This window comes from Zootoca vivipara, chromosome 10 (assembly GCF_963506605.1).
Source record: "Zootoca vivipara chromosome 10, rZooViv1.1, whole genome shotgun sequence".
Lineage (NCBI taxonomy): Eukaryota > Metazoa > Chordata > Lepidosauria > Squamata > Lacertidae > Zootoca > Zootoca vivipara.
The window spans coordinates 44,452,458-44,476,141 of record NC_083285.1 but is presented as its reverse complement, the minus strand read 5'-3'; the positions used below and the strand labels follow the sequence as shown (position 1 = coordinate 44,476,141).

At 49.1% G+C, this 23,684-nt stretch overlaps 1 protein-coding gene across 2 annotated transcripts in view; it reads right to left on the bottom strand.

The window, feature by feature from the left end:
- The window catches only part of CARD10 (caspase recruitment domain family member 10), a 49,032-nt gene that overhangs the window by 9,520 nt on the left and 15,828 nt on the right, over positions 1-23,684 (bottom strand). For both annotated transcript variants that reach the window (XM_035128071.2, XM_035128072.2), the window contains exons 6-17: positions 21,096-21,278; positions 18,189-18,344; positions 16,686-16,811; positions 15,542-15,739; positions 14,463-14,609; positions 13,116-13,234; positions 11,525-11,565; positions 10,182-10,302; positions 9,151-9,331; positions 6,969-7,092; positions 4,165-4,405; positions 43-112 (exon numbers count right to left, since the gene is read on the bottom strand). In XM_035128071.2, coding sequence (XP_034983962.2) covers positions 43-112; positions 4,165-4,405; positions 6,969-7,092; positions 9,151-9,331; positions 10,182-10,302; positions 11,525-11,565; positions 13,116-13,234; positions 14,463-14,609; positions 15,542-15,739; positions 16,686-16,811; positions 18,189-18,344; positions 21,096-21,278 — 1,707 coding nt within the window. The remainder of the gene's footprint in view (positions 1-42; positions 113-4,164; positions 4,406-6,968; positions 7,093-9,150; positions 9,332-10,181; positions 10,303-11,524; positions 11,566-13,115; positions 13,235-14,462; positions 14,610-15,541; positions 15,740-16,685; positions 16,812-18,188; positions 18,345-21,095; positions 21,279-23,684) is intronic.

The window sequence follows — 23,684 nt, the reverse complement described above, 5'->3', positions numbered from 1 at the left end:
ACCCACACATCCCCCCCCCCCGTTCTCTCACTACCAGCTTACCTTAGTCTTGGAGCCTTTTTGCTGGGCTGCCATTTGACCTTTCTCCTGTATCTTCAGGAGCTGATGAGCCCTGAAAGATGACAGCAATTGAAAACCAGCTTGATGGGAGTGCGCGTGCACACACACACACACACACAGAGAGAGAGAGAGAGAGAGAGAGAGAGAGAGAGAGAGAGAGAGAGAGAGAGAGAGAGCAGCACCGTGTGGCCAACTGCTCTCATGAGGCACAGGAATTGATCGTTCCAAATGCCCTTTTTAGTGAAGAAGGCATATTGAGATTTCTCTCATCCTCACAAACAGCCAGGTTGGTGAGCCTCAGCTCCTGTTTTGCTTAGCAAGGCATGGAAACACAAAGGTACACTGTCAGTGCTTCCAAACAGTCAGCGTTTTGCAGGATTCAAGTGCACATCAGAACTTTAGGTCTGTGCAACTAAAGTGGATTAAGGGACTCTGTCGGCCTAGCAGAACAAATCCAGTTTAAAAAAAAACAAAAACAAAAGCCAGACTTACTGCAATTTGGAAAGTGATGGGGAATTCAGTGTAGAATTCAACACTGGAAAGAGGGAGGCGCAACTGGGCTTTCATTAAGGAAAGCCAATTAATCAAATGGATTTTTGTAGATTATTGCATTTTGGGGTTCTGTTGGAAGCCACCCACAGTGGCTAGGAAACCCAGCCAGATGGGTGGGGTATAAATAATAAAATGTTGCTGTTGTTGTTGTTGTTGTTTTAAAAATAAATCAAATGTGCATAAATGTGTCTACAATTACAACAATAGCTTATGCAAGAGAGGGGAGGCAAGGTGAGGGAAGTGCATTCTTCAGCAAGGCCATCTGTGAAGAAAGTGATGTGGGGGGTGCCACTTCTAAGGCCTGGAAACGATGCCTTATGAGGAACGGCTTAGGGAGCTGGGCATGTTTAGCCTGGAGAAAAGGTTAAGGGGTGATATGATAGCCATGTTCAAATATATAAAAGGATGCCATATAGAGGAGGGAGAAAGGTTGTTTTCTGCTGCTCCAGAGAAGCGGACACGGAGCAATGGATTCAAACTACAAGAAAGAAGATTCCACCTAAACATTAGGAAGAACTTCCTGACAGTAAGAGCTGTTCGGCAGTGGAATTTGCTGCCAAGGAGTGTGGTGGAGTCTCCTTCTTTGGAGGCCTTTAAGCAGAGGCTTCACAGCCACCTGTCAGGAATGCTTTGATGGTGTTTCCTGCTTGGCAGGGGGTTGGACTGGATGGCCCTTGTGGTCTCTTCCAACTTTATGATTCTATTCTATGATTCTATATGCCTGCCACCTTCAGTTTTTGCAAGTATTTAGGGAAACTTACATTTAACTTTTAAAAAATAAAAACTTACTACCCAATCAAACCAGAGATGCTTGTTTTTACTCTATTAAAATGGCCCTAACCAATTAATTTAAATTATTAAAGGTTGCAGCCTGAGCTTTTATATACACATCATTACTTCCAGAGGGGCAGCCGTGTTAAGTCTTTTGCAGCAAGAACCATTTATTATGGCCAATCCCGTTAGCCTTTAAGTTGCCACAGCACTGTGTGGTCATTACTTATTTCCACTCTGTTCCAAGTGCTTTAACACAATTCTCTTCTCATTCATCTCTAATGATACTGGGGGTGAGCTCAGCACACAGATCCTAACCAGGGAAGGCCACACGGATATTCCAGAGCTGAGCGGCAACTTGAACCCGGTTCTCCCCGAATCCCAGCTCACATCCACTGATTCACCAGTTCCCTACAGCTCCCAGGCAGCCTCTGAAACAGCAACATGGCTGTGTCTCCACCTAGTTGCCCCCCACCAAATTTCTGCCTGCCATCCACTCAGCCTTCTCTAAAAATCCAATGGAAACACAATAAAAAGCACGACACCAAATAAAACTCAATTAGCACTCCAAAACCCGAGTCCATCTAAAATTAATCCAATAATGCTACATAAATATTACATGATACCTTTAAAACCCCAGTTTAAACAGGGAGGCGTTTGCAGATCCTGCTAAAAACCTGCAGGCTAGACTTGGGCAATTCTCAGGGGGCAGAATATTCCACAAAACTCTTGCACTGTTCTCTAACTGTTAGGATTCCTCAAAGGAGGAAGAAATTAAATGGGGGAGGGGAGGCACTCACTAACAACCTCCCCTCCTCCCAGTTGTGGGTTCCCCTATAAACCCTTCTCCTACAGCACCCACATATCATGGCGGTGCTTAGATCTATGGGTTATGACTCACTGTACCTGGTGCTAGTCAAGTGCTGCAACTACCAAAAAATAGAGGGAAGTCCTAAGAAGCTGCCTTATGCCATCTCTTGGTATTAGTTGCTCTAGATCTCTAGTACGGTCTCTATTTTGCCCAGCAGCTATTCTCCGGGTTCTGCTGCTCCCTCACTGCAGATCTTCAGGCAGAAGCTGGGCAGCCATCTGTTCGGGATGCTTGAATTCTATGGATTTCCAGACTCAAGCACAGGATTGCACTAGGTGACCCCCTGGACCCTTCTCTTCCCTCCCTCCAGTTTTAAATTCTGTCTCAGACAAATTTCGGCTGCCTCACCTGTTGCTGTGTCGCTTTCCCCATTCTTAACTAGAGAGACCTTGGTTGCTTCCAGACAACCCGCTTACTGATCATTCATCCTGATTTGTTTGCAGGGAGATTAGACGGCGGGTGGCTGTTTACTGAGCGTCCATTCCTATTTGCTTGCTGAGAGGTTAGAGGATGCTGCCTCGAGTGTTATCCCACACTTTCCATTGCATTTTCCAGTTTCTTTCCTCATTGCAAGAAGTATGATTGGGACAGGGCAGGGCAAGGTGGTGCAAGGAGGGGAATGTGGTGGTTGCATAAGGCCTCCCTTGCCCAAAGGATAACTTAGTTTGTAGAGCATGAGATTCTTAATGTCAGGGTCATAGGTTCGAGCCCCATGTTGGGGCAAGGATTCCTACATTGCAAAGGGTTGGACTAGATCAGCGTTTCTCAACCGCTGTTCCACGGCACAGTAGTGTGCCGCGAGACAGGGGCTGGTGTGCCGCGGCGTGCGGCGACGAGAAGGGCGATTTGCTGCCTTGTCCCGTGCCTGGCGGCCGCCATTACAAAACACTGACCCACCGGAAAGGAAGCCGGAAAGGGAGGGCGCGCTCCGACGTTCGCACTCGCTTCCAGTCTAGTCCCGCGAGTGGCGAGCGCAGCACAGCGCTCCTTGGCCGGCCAGGCTAGAGCGCGAGAAGGCGGAGAGCAGGCCCGTTCCTCCCTGTGCACCCCAACCGCCGCCAGAGTTGGAAGGGACCATGCAGTAAGCGAGGCGGGCAGGAGAGGCGGCCCGGGATCAGGCCGAGCGGGCGCGGAGCGGAGGCGGCGTTGGCCATGGCCCTCCAGCGGCGGTTGGGGTGCGCAGGGAGGAACGGGCCTTCGCTGCGCCCGAAAAGTGGTGCCTCTGAGGGGAGGGAGGGAGGGAGGTCTGGCGGGGGGAGAGAAACACCCGGGACGCACCTCTTTCCTCTCGAGGGGAGGGGTCTCCTGTGAGCCCCGCGTGGCACCCTCGTTCCCTCTTGGGTCGCGGAGTCGGGGGCCCTGCGAAGCTCCCCTCGACCCGAGGGCTTTTCATTCTGCCTTTTAGCAGCGCTGTAAGTGGCCCTGAGGCCTTTGGGCTTAATGCCGGAGTCTCCTTCCCCCCATTTCCCCCCTAACGCCTGAGAATGTTTGTACTGTGTGGCAAGGGGGGGGAAATTAAAAAGAGCCACCCAGGCTTAAAGTCAACAAAGGGCATTAACAAATGACCTATATATAAAGAGAATTACTTTATATATAGTCAATATAGGCACAGAGTTAATTTTTTTAACTTTTTTAATGGTGGTGTGCCTCGTGATTTTTTTCAGGGAACAAGTGTGCCGTGGCCCAAAAAAGGTTGAGAAACACTGGACTAGATGACCCTGGTGGTCCCTTCCAGCTCTACAATTCCACGATTCTCTCATTTGGCTATAATTGCACAGCCTGAATTTGCCAGTATGGGACTGGATCCCACCCCAAAAAGACTGGAAGCATCCCTTGTGCATGCAAAGCAGCCCCCTGCCCACTTAAGTTCTTGTGCATTAAATCACACCCAAGGGACAGAGGCCCATTACCTGCTGTAGTTAGGTACCGTGCCACTGTCCAAGTCCTGGAGGGTGAAGGGATCCACGCGAGCACAGTACCACTCTAGCCGCCCCTTGTACAAAGTGTTCGTGACGTGAAGGATCTCCCGGTGCTTCACGCACAAGGCGTAAGGATCGGCAAGCTCCAGGAGGCTCAGGTTGGCACGCACGTAAAACGAGTCGCCAGGAACCTTCTTCCCAGCATCCAGTGCTTCTTTGAGAGGCTGGTATCCTGGTAAAGAGAAGAGGATGCAAATGAGAAGGCCCCTGCTGGATCAGGCCAAAAGCCCATCTAGTCCAGCTTCCTGTCTCTTGCATTTGCCAACCAGGTAGCTCACAAGCCAGGCATGGAAGCAGCAGCGATCTCTTGTTGTTGTTGTTGTTGTTGTTGTTGCCCCACCAACACCACCACTACAGTCTCTGGCATGCAGAAGAGACAGCAAATAGCAGTTGAGAGACCCAAATAAATGCTTTAGTTTTTGATCCAATGCATGTCTTACCATCCTCTGCAGGATAACAAAAGGGGGCTCAAGGAGAAGCTCACAAACATCAACACAGTCCCTGCCTTCAGGCTTACAATCTAAATGACACAGCACAAAAGGAAAAGTGACTGGGAGGGAGGAGGGGGGGAAAGCAAAATCAGGCACGGTTTTGTAACAAAGGGCCCCTCTGCACTTGGTCTTTGTTTGGGTTTTGCAGATAAGAAGCAAGTTGCTGTAAGGAAGCTCTTGTAATGACCAGCTGGAATGAAGAGAGTTCCAAGGAGCCATGAGTTGCTGGTCTCTCGGCAGAGCAGATGGATAGAGCGCCCTGCTTCCTTTCTCTCCGACAGCTGGAGCTCAATGGAGCGTATGTCTCCAAGTTATTGTTGATGAAGGAAGGAACCTGATGGAGCTCATTGCGATGATGCATTATGTAAAGTGCACAGAAAAAGTCACACGAGAGAGGGCAATGATAAGATAGAAGTCTTCAAATTCTGTGTAGCCAAGGAAAAAGTTCCACATAAAATTAGGAGCTCACAAGAGCTCCAAAATAATAATAATAAAGCTGGGAGATCTAGAAGCCTCGTGTATCCATCTCCCACATTAGGTAAGCAGGTGCGACTTAGGAGGTCCAATAAGTGGCCCCTCTACTCCCCCTACCTCTCCTGTGAACATGGTGTTCAAAAAAGCATTTGCATGAGAGGGGGGGGGGAGAGGAAGAGATCACTTCTGTATCCTGTTACTTATTATCAGTATGAGCAGGACAACACTGCCTTGCTCCAAAAAAAGGAGCAACAGGAAGAGCCAGTGTCTGGTCCCCTCTCCTTGCTCTTTTGCACGGGACTCCACAATTCCAGCATTGTAACAAGGCTGCTTTGAGAAGGCCTCTAAAGTGAGGTTCTGTATGTAAAACAAGCACTAGTTTAAAGATGCTGATTATAAAGAGAGAGCTGATTGTGGAGAGAGGGCTCCGTAACGGCTCTGCTACTCAAAGGAAGGAGAGGCATCTGGGCTACCAACCCAAACTGCCCTCCAGGCACTAACTCTCATGATCTGAATCCAAGCTAGTGAGGAGTCTGGCTTGAGCTGGCCAGCTTTTGGACAAGTTCCATCTGGGTGACTTACGGTAAATTAAAATCAGGGGCTCTTATCACTGCAAGGGTAATCCTTAAAGCTGTACAAGCAAATTAAAAAGCCATGGGATACCAGAGACTGCTAACAGCAATGGGAAATCTGTCCCAGCGTGGCAACACATAAAAGGTAAAGGTAAAGGGCCCCCTGACCATCAGGTCCAGTCGTGTCCGACTCTGGGGTTGTGGCGCTCATCTCGCTCTATAGGCCGAGGCAGCCAGCGTTTGTCCACAGACAGCTTCCGGGTCATGTGGCCAGCATGACAAAGCTGCTTCTGGCGAACCAGAGCAGCGCACGGAAACGCCGTTTACCTTCCCACCGTAGCGGTCCCTATTTATCTACTTGCACTTTGATGTGCTTTTGAACTGCTAGGTGGGCAGGAGCTGGGACCGAGCAATGGGAGCTCACCCCGTTGCAGGAATTCGAACCACCGACCTTCTGATCAGCAAGCCCTAGGGCTCAGTGGTGTGTACTTCAAGTTGTTGTTGTTGTTTAGTCGTTTAGTCGTGTCCGACTCTTCGTGACCCCATGGACCATAGCACGCCAGGCACTCCTGTCTTGCACTGCCTCCCGCAATTTGGTCAAACTCATGTTCGTAGCTTCGAGAACACTGTCCAACCATCTTGTCCTCTGCCGTCCCCTTCTCCTAGTGCCCTCAATCTTTCCCAACATCAGGGTCTTTTCCAAGGATTCTTCTCTTCTCATGAGGTGGCCAAAGTATTGGAGCCTCAGCTTCACGATCTGTCCTTCCAGGGAGCACTCAGGGCTGATTTCCTTAAGAATGGATAGGTTTGATCTTCTTGCAGTCCATGGGACTCTCAAGAGTCTCCTCCAGCACCATAATTCAAAAGTAGTGCAAAAGTAGTACTTCAAGTAGTGCAAAAGAAAAGCAAAGAGCTACAACATGGGAACTGCACTGAATTGCCACTCTTGGTTAACCGCAAGTCTCACGCCGGGGTTCTGAGATTTCATTCCATAGCCACAGGGACTAGAAACTTGGTTTGTGCTTTCTTTTTCTAAACAAATCAAAACCTGAAAAGTGGTGGCGCCCTAGGACAGATATTCAGCTGAAATATTTCTGCAGCAGCATCACAGCTGTGCAGTAGACTCACAGCTTTTGACTGTCCAGATTACTTAAGGATAGAACGATCACATATGCAGGATTGGGTCAGAGTGGCTTACCTCTTATATCAGGGAGGAAGAGCAGAGCAGATGGGTCATCCCAGTGCAGCAGACTCAGGTAAGCTACTTCCTGGGTGCAGTTCTCCAGAGAGAGCACTTCCCCGTTTAGCTGCGTCCCCCTAAGCTGCCGCAGAAACACACAGAGAGCAGAGATGCAGGGATCAGTTACAATTAGCTTTGTTAAAAAATAAATAAATCTGGACTTAAAAAAAGATAAAAGAGCTGTGCCACTACCTCTCCATCCATCCCCTCTGCAATCTTTAAAACAAAACAAGCAAGCAAGCTTTAGGCTGTTAATATACACTTGATAGCAGGTTTCCCGGGGACAGGAGATCTGAAAAAACAGGCTGCTTTTGGATTCTTTGATCTTTCTTCAAAGAAGGGATGCGGGGAATTGGGAGATCCTAAACTGAAGAAGAACTTTCCAGAGCTACTGAAACAGGCCCCAGGCCTCTCTGTTCAGAGGTGGACTTGTGCCCTGTGCACATTCACTCCAATTCCCGTGTAAATGCTGGGGTATGGCACAACTTCTGGGGAGAATCAGGAACAGAGGAAGCTCGCTGTTGCAGCCTAGACAAATATCAGCCACTAGGGTAGCACATGGACTGACATTAAGAGCAGCAATAGAACAAAGTGGGGAAAGCCTAGGCCCAACTTGGCCCTTGAGACTCTCCCCAGTCACACCCTCCTTGAGCATATTTGCCTGGCTGGAATATGTCCGTTAACTCTGCTCATGCCTCTTGCTTGCCTGAATGGAGGATAGCCTGCTGAACAAAAGTAAAATCTGCATATATTGCATAGGTGCCAAGTTCCGGATTGAAAAATCCAGGATCAGCAGCGCCGCGGCACCGGGAGTCACTTCTATGCATGTCCGTAAGTGCGTAGAAGCGACTTCCGGTGCCGGCGCGGCACCAGAAGAACATTGCCGCCAGCAGGAGCTCCGTACTCTGGGGGAATACGGGGTATTTTGCCATTCGGGACAACTGCAGGAAACGGTAAGAAAATCCCGGGGAAAACGGGGTACTTGGCAGCTATGATATATTGCTCCACCTGCTTTGCCTCTGGCCCCTCCCACCACAAGCATGTGGCCCATGGAAGGTTGCCCAGATGGAAATGCGACCTTTGCGCTGAAAAAGGCTCCCCAGCATCGCTAGGGCAGGCAATGGGAGTCGGGCAGCCAAGCATTTAAGTGGGCACAGGTGTGCAAATCGGATTCAGAAACTGAAAAGGACGCCCAATCTTTTTGTAGTTGGTGTAGCCTGGTGGGTACAAGACTTAAGAGCTGGGACTCAGGAAATCCTAGGTTTGACTCTTGCCTCTACCATGAACTTGTTAGAAATCTGAAAGAGAGGCTTGCCTATCTGCAAAATGGGAACAGCAGCAATACTTGACGTATCCTACCCAGCTGTTGCAAGAATGACAAGGAGGTAATGTATATTAACTGTTTTGGGAACACTGAATGCTGCCTTGCACCTGGTCAGACCGTTGCTGCACCTGGCTCAGTATCCCCTAAGGATGTTGCTGCACTACAATTCCCACAATCCCTGACCATTGGAATCTGCTGGCTGGGGCTGATGGGAGCTGGAGTCCATCGACACCTGGAGCACCATGCCACAGGCTCCCCACCTAGCTGGCTTGCACAAACTGTCAGTGGCTTTCCAGGGTTTCAGACAGGAATATTTCCCAGTCCTGTCTGAAGATGCTAGGGATTGAACCTGGGACTTTTTTCCATGGAAAGCGTGTGCTTTGTCACCAAATTACATCCCTCCCTAACCACCTTGATTGCTTGAAAAGGTTAAATTACATGTGAAGTATAATTAGCATAGTCTTGGAATGGACAAAGCCCACATCCACATATCAGTGCCATCCTCCATTTGGGGCGGGGGGTATGCAAATAAACCACTTATGACCTGATGCCAGGTTTAGTTACACATGGGCGTAAATGACATCCCCATCGCAGGACTTGTGCAAAAGTAACTAGGCAGCAGTTTAATGTCTGAAGTAAGACTTTTGCAATAGAACTCAGCCACTAGGTGTCGTTCTGCATTGTATATCTGACTACCGAGAGACAAACAAGGGGAGTCACCTTTTGGTTTATTACTGCAGTCCCCCCACCCATGCCACTTCCTTATAACTCTTCCCACTCAGACATTTATCTACAATTCCATACATTCATTCATACCTCTAGGAGTCGGCATCCCTCTCTGAGCCCCACGCGCTCCGCTTCTGAGCCTGGCCTCACCCACTGGACATAAATCCCAGTTGTGTTTCCTCCAAGGATGGAGATGTCCCCGGCCAGTCCACTGCTCTGGGGCGCTGGGACGTCCATGTGCCCCGTGCGAGACAGATGCACCACAACAGACCTGAACGGGGAAGGAAGACAGTGGGGATTTAGACTCTGGGACCTCTCATTCTCTGTTTCAATGAGCAGGAAAAGCGGCCGGGATGGACCTGTGGCCCTCTAGATGTTGCTTGGACTACGAATCCCATAATCTCTGTCTTACTGGCCATTCTAGCTCATTGGAATTGGGAGTCCCAACAACTTTGAGAAGAACCAGTTGAGCACAGGATGCTGGACTAGAGGGACCTTGGGCTCCTCTTGCGTTAGAACTTGGAGAGCTGCTGCCAGTCAGAGCAGGCATTGCTGGAGTAGATGGGCGAACAAGTCTATAAAAGGCAGCTTTACGTGTTCCTATCTTCACAACCATGTGAAGCGGTGGAAGAAGCAGCAATGGTTGCAGGACCCAGTAGCAGGGAGGGGAGATGAGTCCTGGGAACGGATGCTATTCAACTGCGGGCACAGACCTCACAGAGTTACCCAGAGTCATAGCTGCCAAGTCTCCCGCTGAAAAATGCGGGATCAGCAGCGGCGCGGCACCGGAAGTCGCTTCTATACATGTCTGGACATGCGTAGATGCAACTTCCGGTGCCGGCGCCACCCGATTTCCGGTGCCAGCACTCAAAATGGAGCCTCCCTGGCAGGTACCGTAGAAAATCCGGGGGATTTCCAGGATTTTTTTCTATTTGGGATAACAGCGGGAAACAGATTAAAATGGGGGGGGGGGTCCCACGAAAAACGGGAAACTTGGCAGCTATGCCCAGAGTGGCTGCATTCCTAGGGCTGCCTCTCCTAGGACCTAGGATGCCTGCATTCATAGGCCTGCCTCTCCAAACCATCAGGGAGGCAGGAGTGTTTGAGAAAGGGAAACAGACCTCCTGGAGAAGTCCTGCTTCACAGAGGTTCTAGACAAGCAGATTTCTGACTTTGCCCTGGTGTATGCACTGCTGGAAGAGGAACGGGATCTGGCAGATGAGGGAGTGTTGATGACACTTCCTGAGAGAGAGAGAGAGAGAGACAGACAGACAGACAGAACAACAAGTTACCAGGGGCAACATGCAAGGATTCACAAGTACCCTTCATCTGAAAGGCATTGAAGTCATTGGGCCGGGGAAACCCCAAGCTCCAGAGCCACATTTAAATGATCCAGCTACACGGGCAGCTGGCCATGTAGGTTAGGATTCACACAACCCGCCCTCAACAAAGTTATTAGGTCACTTAACACCAGCTCAGTTGCTCAATGGAAAGCTGCGGAGAAAAGCAAATCCCAGACAGGTAGAGTAAGGGCAGTGAAACCTCAGGATAGGGGCCGCATGCCTCCCTCTCTGACCCTCCTAGGCCACACCTCCTTTGCAAGCCACGCCCCCTCAGTGGCCCTGCTGCACCCCCTCCTGTCGCCTGGCTGGAATGTGACCCCAAACTGTGGCCATGGATCCAGCTTGCCTGAATGGAGAGCTGGGTGTGTGTGGAAACCTCTGGCTTTTGTGTGTTGTGAATGTTAACCTACATTCAGTGCTCTGCCCCTGGTCCTGTGCCTCTTCCTTCATGCAGTTTTTGGGCTGAAAAATATCCCCCCACAATCACACACCTGAGCTACAGTAATCTCAAAAGAGACCCCTCAGTATATACCATAAGTTCTGGAGAACAGGATGGTCAGCTATACTCCGATACCTAGATTGGATTCTTCGAAATGCCCATAAAACGAGGCAGCAGGACAAATCCGGGAGTGGATTCCCCAAGTATGTTGGAGTGGACTCTGGGCAAATCTCCCCACTTTTCAAAGCCTCCGACTGCAGAAGCCAGGCACTCTTTGCACACCTGCCAATTGCCCCAGGGAGTCACGTTGGTAGAAAACTCCACAATCTAGCCAAGGCCCGAGATATACAGTGGGAGAGGCATTGGAGATTTACAGCCTGTCACCGAGAACCGATAACAGCCTGAAGCTGAAGCATTTATCTCTTCCGGTTCCCACTCCTCCGAAACTGAATCAAATTCGCTGTCAGACAAAAACCCGCTGTAAATTAAACACACCAGACCGGAATAGCCTCAGAACGATGTGTGCTGGCGAGACCCTGGAGGTGGCTCCCAAGAGCTGGCAGGGGAAGTGTGGGGCAAGGGTGCCCCCTCGTGGGCACATGGGCAAGCAGCTGATTTGGCAGGGGGGAGCCCACGGCTCTCAAGAAGAGGGGGTGGGGGGCGGGAGAAGGATTGGCAATACCTGTTAAGTCTTCCATGCTGCCAAAGGAGCCACAGGACCAACTAAAAAGCACAAAGGGAACACAGAAGGGGAGGCATTAATTCAAAAGTAGACAAACATCAAAACCATCCCCTCCACCTTTCTCCGGTGTTCTCGTAATGTCTTTTGTTGCACTTGGATCCTTCCCGGTCTCCAAACAGCTCAGGGTGGTTTGTGCAAGGTTCCTGAACAGTCAGCCGTCCCAAATACTGGCCAGGGGCAAAACAGGCTACATTAAGTGGGACTGCCTGCAGCACCATCAAGCCATTTCTAGGGCTTATCATTGCAGAGATGCTCATAGATGCATTCCTAGAGCCAGCTTTTGCATCCCTTCTCATAAAGGACAACTGCTCATCCATCTTCCTGCACACAGGCATTATCTGGTCCCAAGTCCTACCCAAAAAGATACCCCACTTTCTCCGGAGAGGGCATATTCAATTCACCTCACCTTTCATCCCTTGCAGTCAGTCATTTCTCCCTGCAATCTACTGTAACTGGTGCACACTTATCTCTACCTAGCTGCTATGAAAACCTCTTAGGTCGTCCACATTTGCTGCCTGCCATCCCCTTGCATCCTACAGCATGCACAGACCACGAGGTCTCAGGTCCCGCCCATGGAGTCCCTTTTTCTTTCTACCTGCCTGTCAGCTCCTGTCCCATGTAGACATGGGGAGGGGAAAGTTTGAAAGGGAATCTTCTCCTGCTCAAAGAAGGCTGGCTGCATTTGGAGTCAGATCCACCCCTTTTCAAGCTGCACTCAGCTCAAAATGGGGTTTGTCCCCCCCACACACACACTGCCTCCTTGCTCTCCATGCCAGCCCCACCTTAAAAAAAAAAAGCTTTATGTCCAGGAAACAGTGCAGTGGGAGAGCAGAAAAGGGATAAGAGCCTGGGATGCGTGATGGGAAACTATGAAAAAAGCATCATCACATCCAATGAAAGGCCCTATATGGCTACTCTTCCATACATGTGATGTATGAAAGTGAGAGCTGGACCATAAAGAAGGCTGATTGCCAAAGAATTGATGCTTTTGAATTATGGTGCTGGAGGAGACTCTTGTGAGTCCCATGGACTGCAAGATCAAACCTATCCATTCTGAAGGAAATCAGCCCTGAGTGCTCACTGGAAGGACAGATCCTGAAGCTGAGGCTACAATACTTTGGCCACCTCATGAGAAGAGAAGACTTCCTGGAAAAGACCCTGATGTTGGGAAAGATTGAGGGAACAAGGAGAAGGGGACGACAGAGGACGAGATGGCTGGACAGTGTTCTCGAAGCCACCAACATGAGTCTGACCAAACTGCAGGAGGCAGTGGAAGACAGGAGTGCCTGGTGTGCTTTGGTCCATGGGGTCACGAAGTCGGACATGACTAGACGACTAAACAACATATGGCTACTCTCCTGCCCTCCTACACAGATTCTACCTCCCTCCTTCTCCCCTACCCCAAAGGAAGCTGGAGACTTGGAGAAGTGAAAGAACTGGGACTTTAAAGCATTCATGTTCAATGCTTTAAAAAATTCCCTTGAGGCTTTGCCTGAGACTGAAGACAGCAACATGGGATTCCAAGTGTCACCTCTTGATGGGGGTCGTCGGTCCGTCCTCACGCTGCCGCCGAAGAATGGAGCCAGTGCAGGGGGGGAAGGGAAAGATGGAAAGGCGGTTTATTTCTCTCTCGCGCTCTGGAGTCACTTCCTAAGGAGAGGGGAGAAAAGACCTGAAAACCAGAACGCCACACACACACACACACACACACACACACACACACACACACCACAACTTCCTTGCCTCTCTGTTCATCGGCGAGATTAAAACTCAGCAAGCTGTAAATCAAGTGTGCGTATAAGTTTGTGTATGAGGAGAAAGCCTACTTTTGGGGGGGGGGTTGGATGGTGGGGGTGCATGTTACAACAAGCAGCATGAAGGGCAGAGTTGCACCACCAATTGGGTCGTGGGTTGAAGAGTTAGAATCATAGAATTGTAGAGCTGGAAGGGACCCCAAGGATCATCTAGTCCAACCCCCTGCAATGCAGGAGTTATAGCAGGGGCAGGGAACCTCAGGCCCAGGGGCCTAATGCAGCCCTCCAAGCCTGCCTGCCTGGCCCTTGAGACTCTTCTCAGACCATATAAACTTCCCAGCCGCTGCTTCGCACTCTCATTTTGTGTTTTTCAGCCTGACTGGGATATGTTCTTGATAAGCAGGGGAGTGTGCAGAAACTAGCCTAGCGTACAAAGGTTACATCCACACCCACTGCTCTGCAAAACAGCAAAACAGCTGCCCAAACTCTTAGGAACATAGGAAAATTGCCTCATTCCAATTCAGATCATTGCCCCAGCTAGGATTGTGTTGTCTCCTCTGACTGCCCACAGCTCTCTGGGGTCCCAGGGAGAGGTCCTTCCCACCACGACTTAGGGCTGGGCAATATCTGGTTTTCAACATCGTGATATATCGCCAGCTAATATACCATCAGGATATACCAATATATCACAATGTCTGAAATGAGGATGGAGCTATGTAGAGGCCACTGGCTGGCTTCACGGTTTTTCCCGTGATTTTTGGCTGCACCTGTTCACTGGCCCCTGCAGGAGGCGGGGGAGAGATGAGCTGGCTAAGTTAAAGGGGCTGCAGGAATTGATAGAAGCTTTGGCTGGCTTCACGGTTTTCCCCACATTGAAATTTTTGCATAGCACGCATACACATCATGATTCAAAATATATTGCCAGGTCAAAAACGATGAAACAGATTATCACAATATGGACTTTCAAACATGTTTTGGATGATATATTGATATATCGTCCAGCCCTACCAAGATTACTTGATTCTTTTTAACTGGAGGTGCCAGAGTTTGAACCTGGGAACTCCCCCATGTGAGGCACAAGTCCTACTAATGTACATTCTGGCTTTATCCAACCCCCCTCTTACCCCATTCTGGCTTATAGTGTCATCAGGGAAGGCGACGTCCAAGACGCCTGGCGTATCGACCACTCCACTCTCCAGTGATGGAGGCTTCTCTACCATGCTCCAAGTGCTGCTTAGGATGGAGCAGAGCGAATGGGAGGAGGAACACATCTGCAGGGTGGAAAAGCAAAAGATGTCGCAGGGGTCAGCTCCTTAACAAGAGAGGTGGCGCTGTTGAAACTTGGCTAGGAGCTTCCCTCTCTGAGCTGCACCCCCTGCAGTGATTCTAAGGGGGGGGCAGAGGAGAGGCCATTAGATAAGCCCACACTGACCACGAGCCACTTCAAAGGTCAACTACACCACAAGACTGCACAACTGAAATTAACCAACACACAGGCTGCACTCCTATGCTCCCTTACTTGGCAGTAAGCCCTAATGAAAACAGTTGGGCTTACTTCTGAGTGAACACACACAGGCTTGCGTGGTTCAAAAATGTATGTGCATACGACAGATAATGAGGCTCCCCGCAATCACACCATCTTCAACACTCTTGAGCTATTGTTTGTCTATCTTGGGCAGGTGGAGCTGCAAGCAGAGCTATTCTGCTACTGAATGGTAGGAAAGCCTCCACTATGGATGTACACGGCAGATACTCATGGCCTACTTTATTATGGCATGTGCTTCACAACGCAGCAAGGACCCTCCCAGGTTGTGGCATGAAGGCGCATGATTCAGCAAACTTGCTGAAGCAAAGCAGGTGTGGCTCAAGTTAGGGCCTGGATGGGAGATCACAGTGGAAACCCAGGCCTGCCAGCTCGAGCTCCATAGAAGAAAAGACCCACTTGAATTTGAAGATTGGAAGCTGGTAAAACTGCAAGTTTGCAGTTGAGGGCCTAAGTAACAAACCAAGAGCTTGATGACTTCTCGGCTGCTAGTTTACCTTCAGCCCATCCCCTTAACATGCAAGGAATTCTGTCATTCCCTCCTAAATTTATTCCACTCAAGTCTAGGCTGCCTGCCTTCCCTCCCTCCAAAATATCAACCTTCCCCTCCACCTCCTCTTCCTTTCTGCCCGAAGGCTTCCTCCTCTTTTCAAAATGCACCTTCTTGCCCAGGGCCCTGGTGCAATGGCATCGCTGCACCTGTGCTTCAAGGGTGCCAATCTTGCCCTCGGCCTCTGTGAGTCTGCCCAGCAGCTCGTCCCTCTCTTCCTCCAAGGCCCGGACACGCTTGCGGTACTGGTCCTTCTCAATGAGGATTTGGGAGTATTGCAGCTGAACGCCGTCTCGGCTCTGGATTGCCTGAAACAAAACACATTCCTGGTGGGGTGGGTGGGTGTGTTTGACTTACCTTGGGAAGGTGGGATTACACGCAGACAGACATTTTCTTCTGATTTTGTTTGTTTTCTAAAAAGCTAAGTTCTGTAATGGAGTATACAAATTAAGCAACTTTGCATGCCTCTGTTTATCTTGCGCAGCTTATCAATTCTGCCTTCCATAGCCAAGGGGCGGGGACTAAGAGTTATCAGGAACAATAATGCCCCACCCTTGGCTACTGCAAGGTCCTCTTCTGCCAACCAGGCACCATCTGTAGTGTTAGTGTCTTAAGGACTAGAGAGCCTGCTTTCTAGAGAAATTTTGGGTTTCCCCAGATGATGAGCTCTGGACCTCAGGACCACATCCCACACTGCGACTACAAATCGCAGACAGGTACAGCAAGGCTCACACTTGGCAGGTAGGATACCAATCCTCAACTCCCTGCAGCTTCAGGAATAGAGTGGGGGGGGGTCGTCTTCCACATGATGGCTTCTAATGGGAGCACCTTCTCACTGAACACTGCAGCCCTCCAGATACTGGTGGGCTCCCAATTCCCATCAGCCACAACCAGTCAAGAATGATAGGAGTTGGAATTCAACAACAGGTGGGTTCTCTCCACTGTGGCCCAATGCAGTGGTGAGCTTTTCAGCCACTGCCTTATATGGTGACATAGGACTAAGGAGAGGAGGAAGCCACCAAAAAGGTCCTCCATCCCAGTTGACCTCCTCTGCTTCCAAATACTTTTCTTAGCATGCCTCCTCTCTTCACTAGGCCCATTCCTTCCATTTTGGCTTCTTGATTCTCATGACTAACTACATCAGTACCACTTGCCCTCACCTAGCAGCCCAGAATGATAGTAGAGGGGTTCTATCTCTTAGCAGGGACCCTTACTTCTAGCATAAGGGGAGGCTGCCTTAAAGAAGCAGCTCACCTGATCTCTTTCCTTCTCGATCTCCTCTAACTGAGCCAGCACGGTATTCATTCTGTGTTTGTACAGGTCACAGTTCTTCTGCAGAGTTTGGTGCTTCAGCTGGAGATCTTCCTTATCTTGCAGATACTGGAGAGGTGGGATTGGGGGGGGGGGGAGAAAATCCAGAGGGTTACATTTTCAAGGGATATATTTAGGGCTTAGAACTGCTGCAGGTTTAGACCTGCAACCTGTGCAACCAGACCTGTAACACATCAAGTGGGGGGGAAAGAATGATGCACGTGCACACAGCTCAACATACACCAGCTAATAATAATAATAATAATAATAATAATAATAATAATAATTTATTATTTATACCCCGCCCATCTGGCTGGGTCTCCCCAGCCACTCTGGGCGGCTTCCAACAAAAGAATAAAACACAATAATCTATTAAACATTAAAAGCCTCCCTGAACAGGGCTGCCTTCAGATGTCTCCTAAAAGTCTGGTAGTTGTTTTCCTTTTTGACATCTGTTGGGAGGGCGTTCCACAGGGTAGGCGCCACCACCTAGAAGGCCCTCTGCCTAGTTCCCTGCAACTTGGCTTCTCGCAACGAGGGAACTGCCAGAAGGCCCTCGGTGCTGGACCTCAGTGTCCGGGCAGAATGATGGAGATGGAGATGCTCCTTCAGGTATACTGGACCGAGGCCATTTTGGGCTCTAAAGGTCAGCACCAACACTTTGAATTGTGCTCGGAAACGTACTGGGAGCCAATGTAGATCTTTCAAGACCGGTGTTATGTGGTCTCGGCGGCCGCTCCCAGTCACCAGTCTAGCTGCCGCATTCTGGATTAGTTGTAGTTTCCGAGTCACCTTCAAAGGTAGCCCCATGGGGTAGAGAGCTGGGCTTCGTGGTAGTAGCTTTGAACAGGGCCAGTGTCAGGAGTCAGCATTGATGGGCAGCTGCCAAGAGCCACACCCGGTGCCGGCACTTTGGTCCTGCTCCTCTTCTCCCCAGATACCTCTGCTGGTTCACCTTCCCCTCCCCAAGCAAGTGAGCAGTGGCAAAGGAATGGGGCAGATGGCAGCATCTGCTCATCCTGCCCTCTCCTTCTGGGCAGTGAAGCCCAAGAAGGGTCATGGCACAGCGGCAGAAAATCAGCTTTGCATGCAGGCGGTCCGAGGTTGTTCAATCTCAAGCATCTCTGGGTACAACTGACAAAGAGATCCCAGTCTGAAACCCTGCAGAGCCGCTGCCACTATGGACAACACTGAGCTAGATGATGCTATGGCCTGTCTTGGTATCAGCCAGCTCCTAATGTTTCTGTGAAGCAGATTGGACCGGGGCCAGGGTGAGGGGGAAGCAAGAGAGCCATAGCGAGGAGGGGACCCACTTAGGGAACGGTGACTTTTGAGAGCAACCTGGTGAAAGGCCCTCAAAACTTGGCTGAGACAACTGAATGCGTTCAGAGCACAACTGCATCAAAGCCTCCCCCCAAACAGATGCCCATGGAAGGGGCGACTGACCTTATCTCTCAGCTCCTCAGCCCACTGCAGCTCGTTTTGCACAGAGTCCAGTTTCTGGCACAGTTCCTGCCGGTCTGCTTGTGCTTCCTTCCAGTCGTGCTCCAGGATGTCTAGAAGGATCCTTTCAGAGCCTGGGACTGGACCTTCACCTGCTACCTAAGCGACAGAAACACAGAATCACCTGCCTGGTGGGATGAGCCGAGTTAGGGATAGCATGATGGACAGAGAGAGAAACAGCAGTCAGCACTTGCAGGGTGGCTGTTTTCAGTATTCCCCCAATGGGGGCTACGGAGTAGAAAATGTCATCTATATACACTTTTTTTGTTTTGTTTTATAATTTCCCCCACCACAAACTGCAGGGGCCTCTTGCAATACAAACTCCACACCCTTTTTTATGCCAGGATGCTGGTCTAGATGGGCCATTGGCCTGATCCGGCAGGCTCTTCTCATGTTCTCAATCCTGGGAATTCTAGTCTGGTGACTCCCTATCCACCCCCTCACAGAACTACAACTCCCAAGGTTTCCTGGGGAAAGGAATGGTGGGAAGTCTGCAGGGTGGATGTGCCCTAACAGCTGGTTCACATGCTCGCTCTGTTTGCACATAACATGCCGGTAGGGATATCCAAGGTACTGAATGGAAAATATTCCCTCCCTCTCAGACCAAAGAGCCAAACTGTGAATGATTGAAGCTGCAATGTCAAAATGTCGTAACTAAGCAATGCTTTACGGTTCATTAGGAACACAGAAAGATGGGGTCACGTCTTCCGAGATAAGAACCTTATAATTTCATGCTTTATGGGCCCTGTTCTTAAACCACTCCAAGTTTAAATTACACACTTTTAAATGGCAATATCAACATTTTGCTGAGCATGTAATAGATTTATATAACGAACTGATTCTAAACAGATGCTGCCTCCTCACCAATCAATTTATTTTCACATCCCCAAGTTAAATTATATCCTCTCCTGGTTAAACCTTTCTTCTTCAGGGGCCGGGGGATAGGAAATCATCTCAAACTGGAAATGTGTTTTAAACATTTTTCTCCAGGTTTTGCAAATAAGCTGTGTGTCGTGATATAAGGTCGTACAGACAGCATTTAGGGTGGAGAGAGAAGAGATTTCACAAACCGCAAGAGGTCTGTGATGCAGGATGCCTTCTTTTAAACAAACAACAGGGGGGGAAACGGTAAAATTATGTGTTCACATATTATTGGTGGGTTAAGATTTTGTAACCCAGATATCAACAGGCAGCTTTCATCTCCTAAACAGTCACAGCTGTTCAAACCACCCATTGGTATTCCACCTACATCTCTGAGCCAACACTAAAGGCCTTTCTTTTAAACAGGTTTTATTTCTCTTAGCATTTTACTAGCGCCGGAGCTGTGATCTAGCAACAGGGGCACCAAGCTCCATCCTCCATGAGAAGCATTGTGGTCGCCTTGGATGCAGCGTCAGGGACCAGCCTTGCTGCAGGAGATTTGTCTGTTCAGCACATTTTCTCTTTTGAAACGAATCATGGGCAGTGCAAGCTCCAGCAACACAAAGGTGAAATTAGGAGCTTTGAGAAGGGTTTATTTGGGGCAGAGGAAAACAAAGGTTCACAAAAAGGCAAGGCATCGCAGCAGTGAGAATAGGGCAGCCTTGCTGGGGTCCAGCCCTTTGCTTGTTGTAGGGCTACACGTAAAAATCAAACATCTAGCTAGAGAGCAGAGAGAGGCGGAGGCAACAGAGATGAGGCTAAAGCACTGTGATGAGCAGGTGTCTTGAACCAGACCTTCCAGCAACCTGCATCCCACAGCCATATACCTTCTGCACCACCTCCAGGTAGGGTTGCCAGACTCAATAGAGGACAGGACTTCTGTGCCTTTAATTGCCCTGCTCTCTTTTGAGTCTGGAAACCTTAAAGAGAAACCAGCAGACCCTTTGCTTGGAAATTAAACAAATGGTCTGGTGGTTTCTCTTTAAGGTTTCCAGACTCAAAAGAGAGCAGGGCAATTAAAGGCACAGAAGTCCTGTCCTCTATTGAGTCTGGCAACCCTACCGCCAGGTGTTGTTAAGACTCCAGCTCCCATCAGCCACAGCCAACATGGCCAATGGTCAGGGATGATGGGAGTTGTAGTCCAGCAACTGTTTTTGCCCATCCTGAACTATACCAACTGTCCCAGGCCCTTTTGATCTTCAGGTTGCCCTCAGGCCCTGCTGGCAGGCTTCTTGCAGGCATCCCAGTACGTTTCCGAGCACAATTCAAAGTGTTGGTGCTGACCTTTAAAGCCCTAAATGGCCTCGGTCCAGTATACCTGAAGGAGCGTCTCCACCTCCATCATTCTGCCCGGACACTGAGGTCCAGCACCGAGGGCCTTCTGGCGGTTCCCTCTTTGCGAGAAGCCAAGTTGCAGGGAACTAGGCAGAGGGCCTTCTAGGTGGTGGCGCCTGCCCTGTGGAACGCCCTCCCAACAGATGTCAAAGAGGAAAACAACTACCAGACTTTTAGAAGACATCTGAAGGCAGCCCTGTTCAGGGAGGCTTTTAATGTTTAATCGATTACTGTGTTCTATTTTTCTGTTGGAAGCCGCCCAGAGTGGCTTGGGAGACCCAGCCAGATGGGCGGGGTATAAATAATAAATTATTATTATCTGGGTGGCCACTGTATGAACGGGACGCCAGACTAGAGGATCCAGCAGGGCTGCGTATTTCAATTTTCCTGGGACCTTCCACATTCAAACCATATGCTCTGCCTTTGAGGTATCCCTGTCAGGCTGGAAAAGACATTGCTGGAGCGAGAAGAACTTCCTGCACACAGAGGCTGGCTCTTACCATCCAGGAGAAGCTCAAGTTTCAGCGGTGAGACATTAGGTGCAATTCAATACAGCCCCTCCACGGATTAGCATGAAACATTTTCAGCAAGTACCTGCAGCCTGCTCTGCAGCTCCTGAAGCGAAGCTATCAGTCTCTGGTTCTCTGCTCGCAACTCACAGATAGTGTCAGCAAGGCCACGATCCTCCACTTCTCTCTGGGGAGCTGCCGCTGCCTGCTTCCTAAGTAGGGAACATTCTTCTTCCAGGCTGCTGACCTTGCATTTCATCTGATCTATCTGAAATATAGGAAACAAAGGCCACAGCCGCTCAATCCACCCCTTTCTATACTGATTTATTTATTTGATTGATTGATTGATTGGCAGGCTGCCTTTGAAGGATTAACTTCCTCAAAGTGGTTCGCAACACTTTGAAAACATAAAATGATGCAATTACAAATTATAAAGCCGCAGTCTAAAACCCTCAAACATATCAAGTGATAATAAAGACAAAGGGATGAATGAATCTGAGCAAAGTGAACTTTTCTCCCCATAACCCATCCCACGATTCTGGGGACCAGGATCAGAGCTTCCAGATCAAAAGGGAAGGGTGACAAAACAACCACCTCTCTTTTTAGGACACGCACTCAATATCTCTGATTAAGAAGAAAGAATGCGAAGAATTAGATAGAAATTGGGAGAGATCAGCTACTCCTAAAAGCCATGGACCATTCTACTGGAGTCAAAATCAGGGTCCTATAAGGATGGCGTTCTCCTCGTCTCCACCCCCAGCCTTCTTTTCATGTTCAATGGCTCTGTCTTTCCCTTTTCCCAAACTGGGGGAGGAGTAGAGTCTTGTCAGATGCCTGGAGAGCCTCAGATGCAAAGCAGAAGACCAGGGTTGATCTTACAAAGTAGGTTTGCAATTTTTCTTGATTTTATCTTTTGTAAACTTCTTTGAGGTTTTTTTAACAAGCAAGTGGTACATAAATTTTATGAAACATGTAATATTGTTTGGAAAGGGGGCTTACAAAAACAGGAGGAGGTTTGCTCCTTTGAAATTAATATGAAATTAATTCCTTTGAAATTAATATGAAAACAGAAACACTCCATTTCGCATATCCAGGGTCTCAAAATAAGCTGAGACCTGGCCCAACTCAGGCAGGATCAATCAAGTTATTTTCTCTCTCAGCATGGGGCAGTCAGTGCAGCACCCTCCAGTTGTTGCTGAACTACAACTCCCATCATCCATGACCATTGTTCAAGTTGGCTGGGTTGACCGTAGTTGTAGTCTGACAACTGGAGGACGACCCCATTGGCTATCTCTGCACTAGGCCCACATTCCACATTGTTTTCCATAGTGCTGTGACAGAAAGTGCAGAGGTGGTGCAAGATAAACAGGAAGGAGTACAGGAAACAGGTAAACAGAGAAGAGCCGTTTAGGTAAACCCAGGAATGAAGATGAAGACCAGGCATCCCCAAACTTCGGCCCTCCAGATGTTTTGGACTACAATTCCCATCTTCCCCAACCACTGGTCCTGTTAGCTAGGGATCATGGGAGTTGTAGGCCAAAACATGATGAAGACAATACCGCAGGGCAACAGTGAGTAAGAGTTCTGTGGCAAGAATCCCAGGAACCAGAAGACTAAAACAGCACTGCAGTTATTCCAGATAAGGAAAATCAGATCAGAACAGATAAGATCCTAGTGAAACTCTCCTGTCTCGGAGAGAGGAAACCGGTATGTCAGTTGCTCAAGGTGAAAGCCAGGTGACTAAGCTGCAGCCCTATAAACTTCCTTAGGGTGTGGGTTTGTCCCCCAACCATTTAAGCTTCCCACCACTTTCTAACCAGCATCTCCTTAGTGGCCTTACAAGGTCAATTAAAGGTCCATTCATGTTTATATCTCACCTGGAGTACCTACAAAGTTCCTGAGGAGTCATCAGCTGGGAAGTGATTGGGAGCAGATCAGATGACACACCTAGACTCTAAGCAATAAAGGGGAAATCCCAAGCTTGCCTTGCATGCATAATAGCACACAAGCACACACAAACATACTATGCTTAAACCACAGTACACCAAACTCTTTTATCTTATTAAAACAAATGTGGAAAAGATTGACGTTCTGTCCCATGAATCACAATAAGGGCAAATAAAGAAGTTTTCATCTCTCTCGTGAGCACACACACACACTAAGCGATTTCACATGAACACACGTTTTAGCAACAGCAAATAAGCATGAGGCTTTCTTTAATTGCTGCTACATACTGATATTACAGATCTGGGTTGGTTTTGCTAGGCTCATATCCTGATTCTGCCATGAGCTCAGCAGAGGGCCTGGGGCAAGTTCCTCTCTCCAGCCTCAGCCTCCGCTTCTGTAAAATGGGGGTGACCAGTGGGACTTGCAATAAAATGTTGCAGTGCAAAAATGCTTCTTCTTCAGGGTTCAACACTTCATTCTGTTCCCCTCATCCACCTGGTTTTCTTTATTTCCCGCCAGACAGTCAGCATTTGACAACCACGGATGCAGCTCAGGTCCTGTTTTGCAGCTGCCAGTAGATTTCAGAGTTTTTTAATGTCGGCACCTTTTTCGGTCACCACACCCCATTCAAAAGGTACTGAATTACAGCTAGAAACATAGAATCAAGAGTGCACTTACAGCAACTTTCCTTTGCAGCCACAGCTTGAAGTCAAGACACGGCTACAAA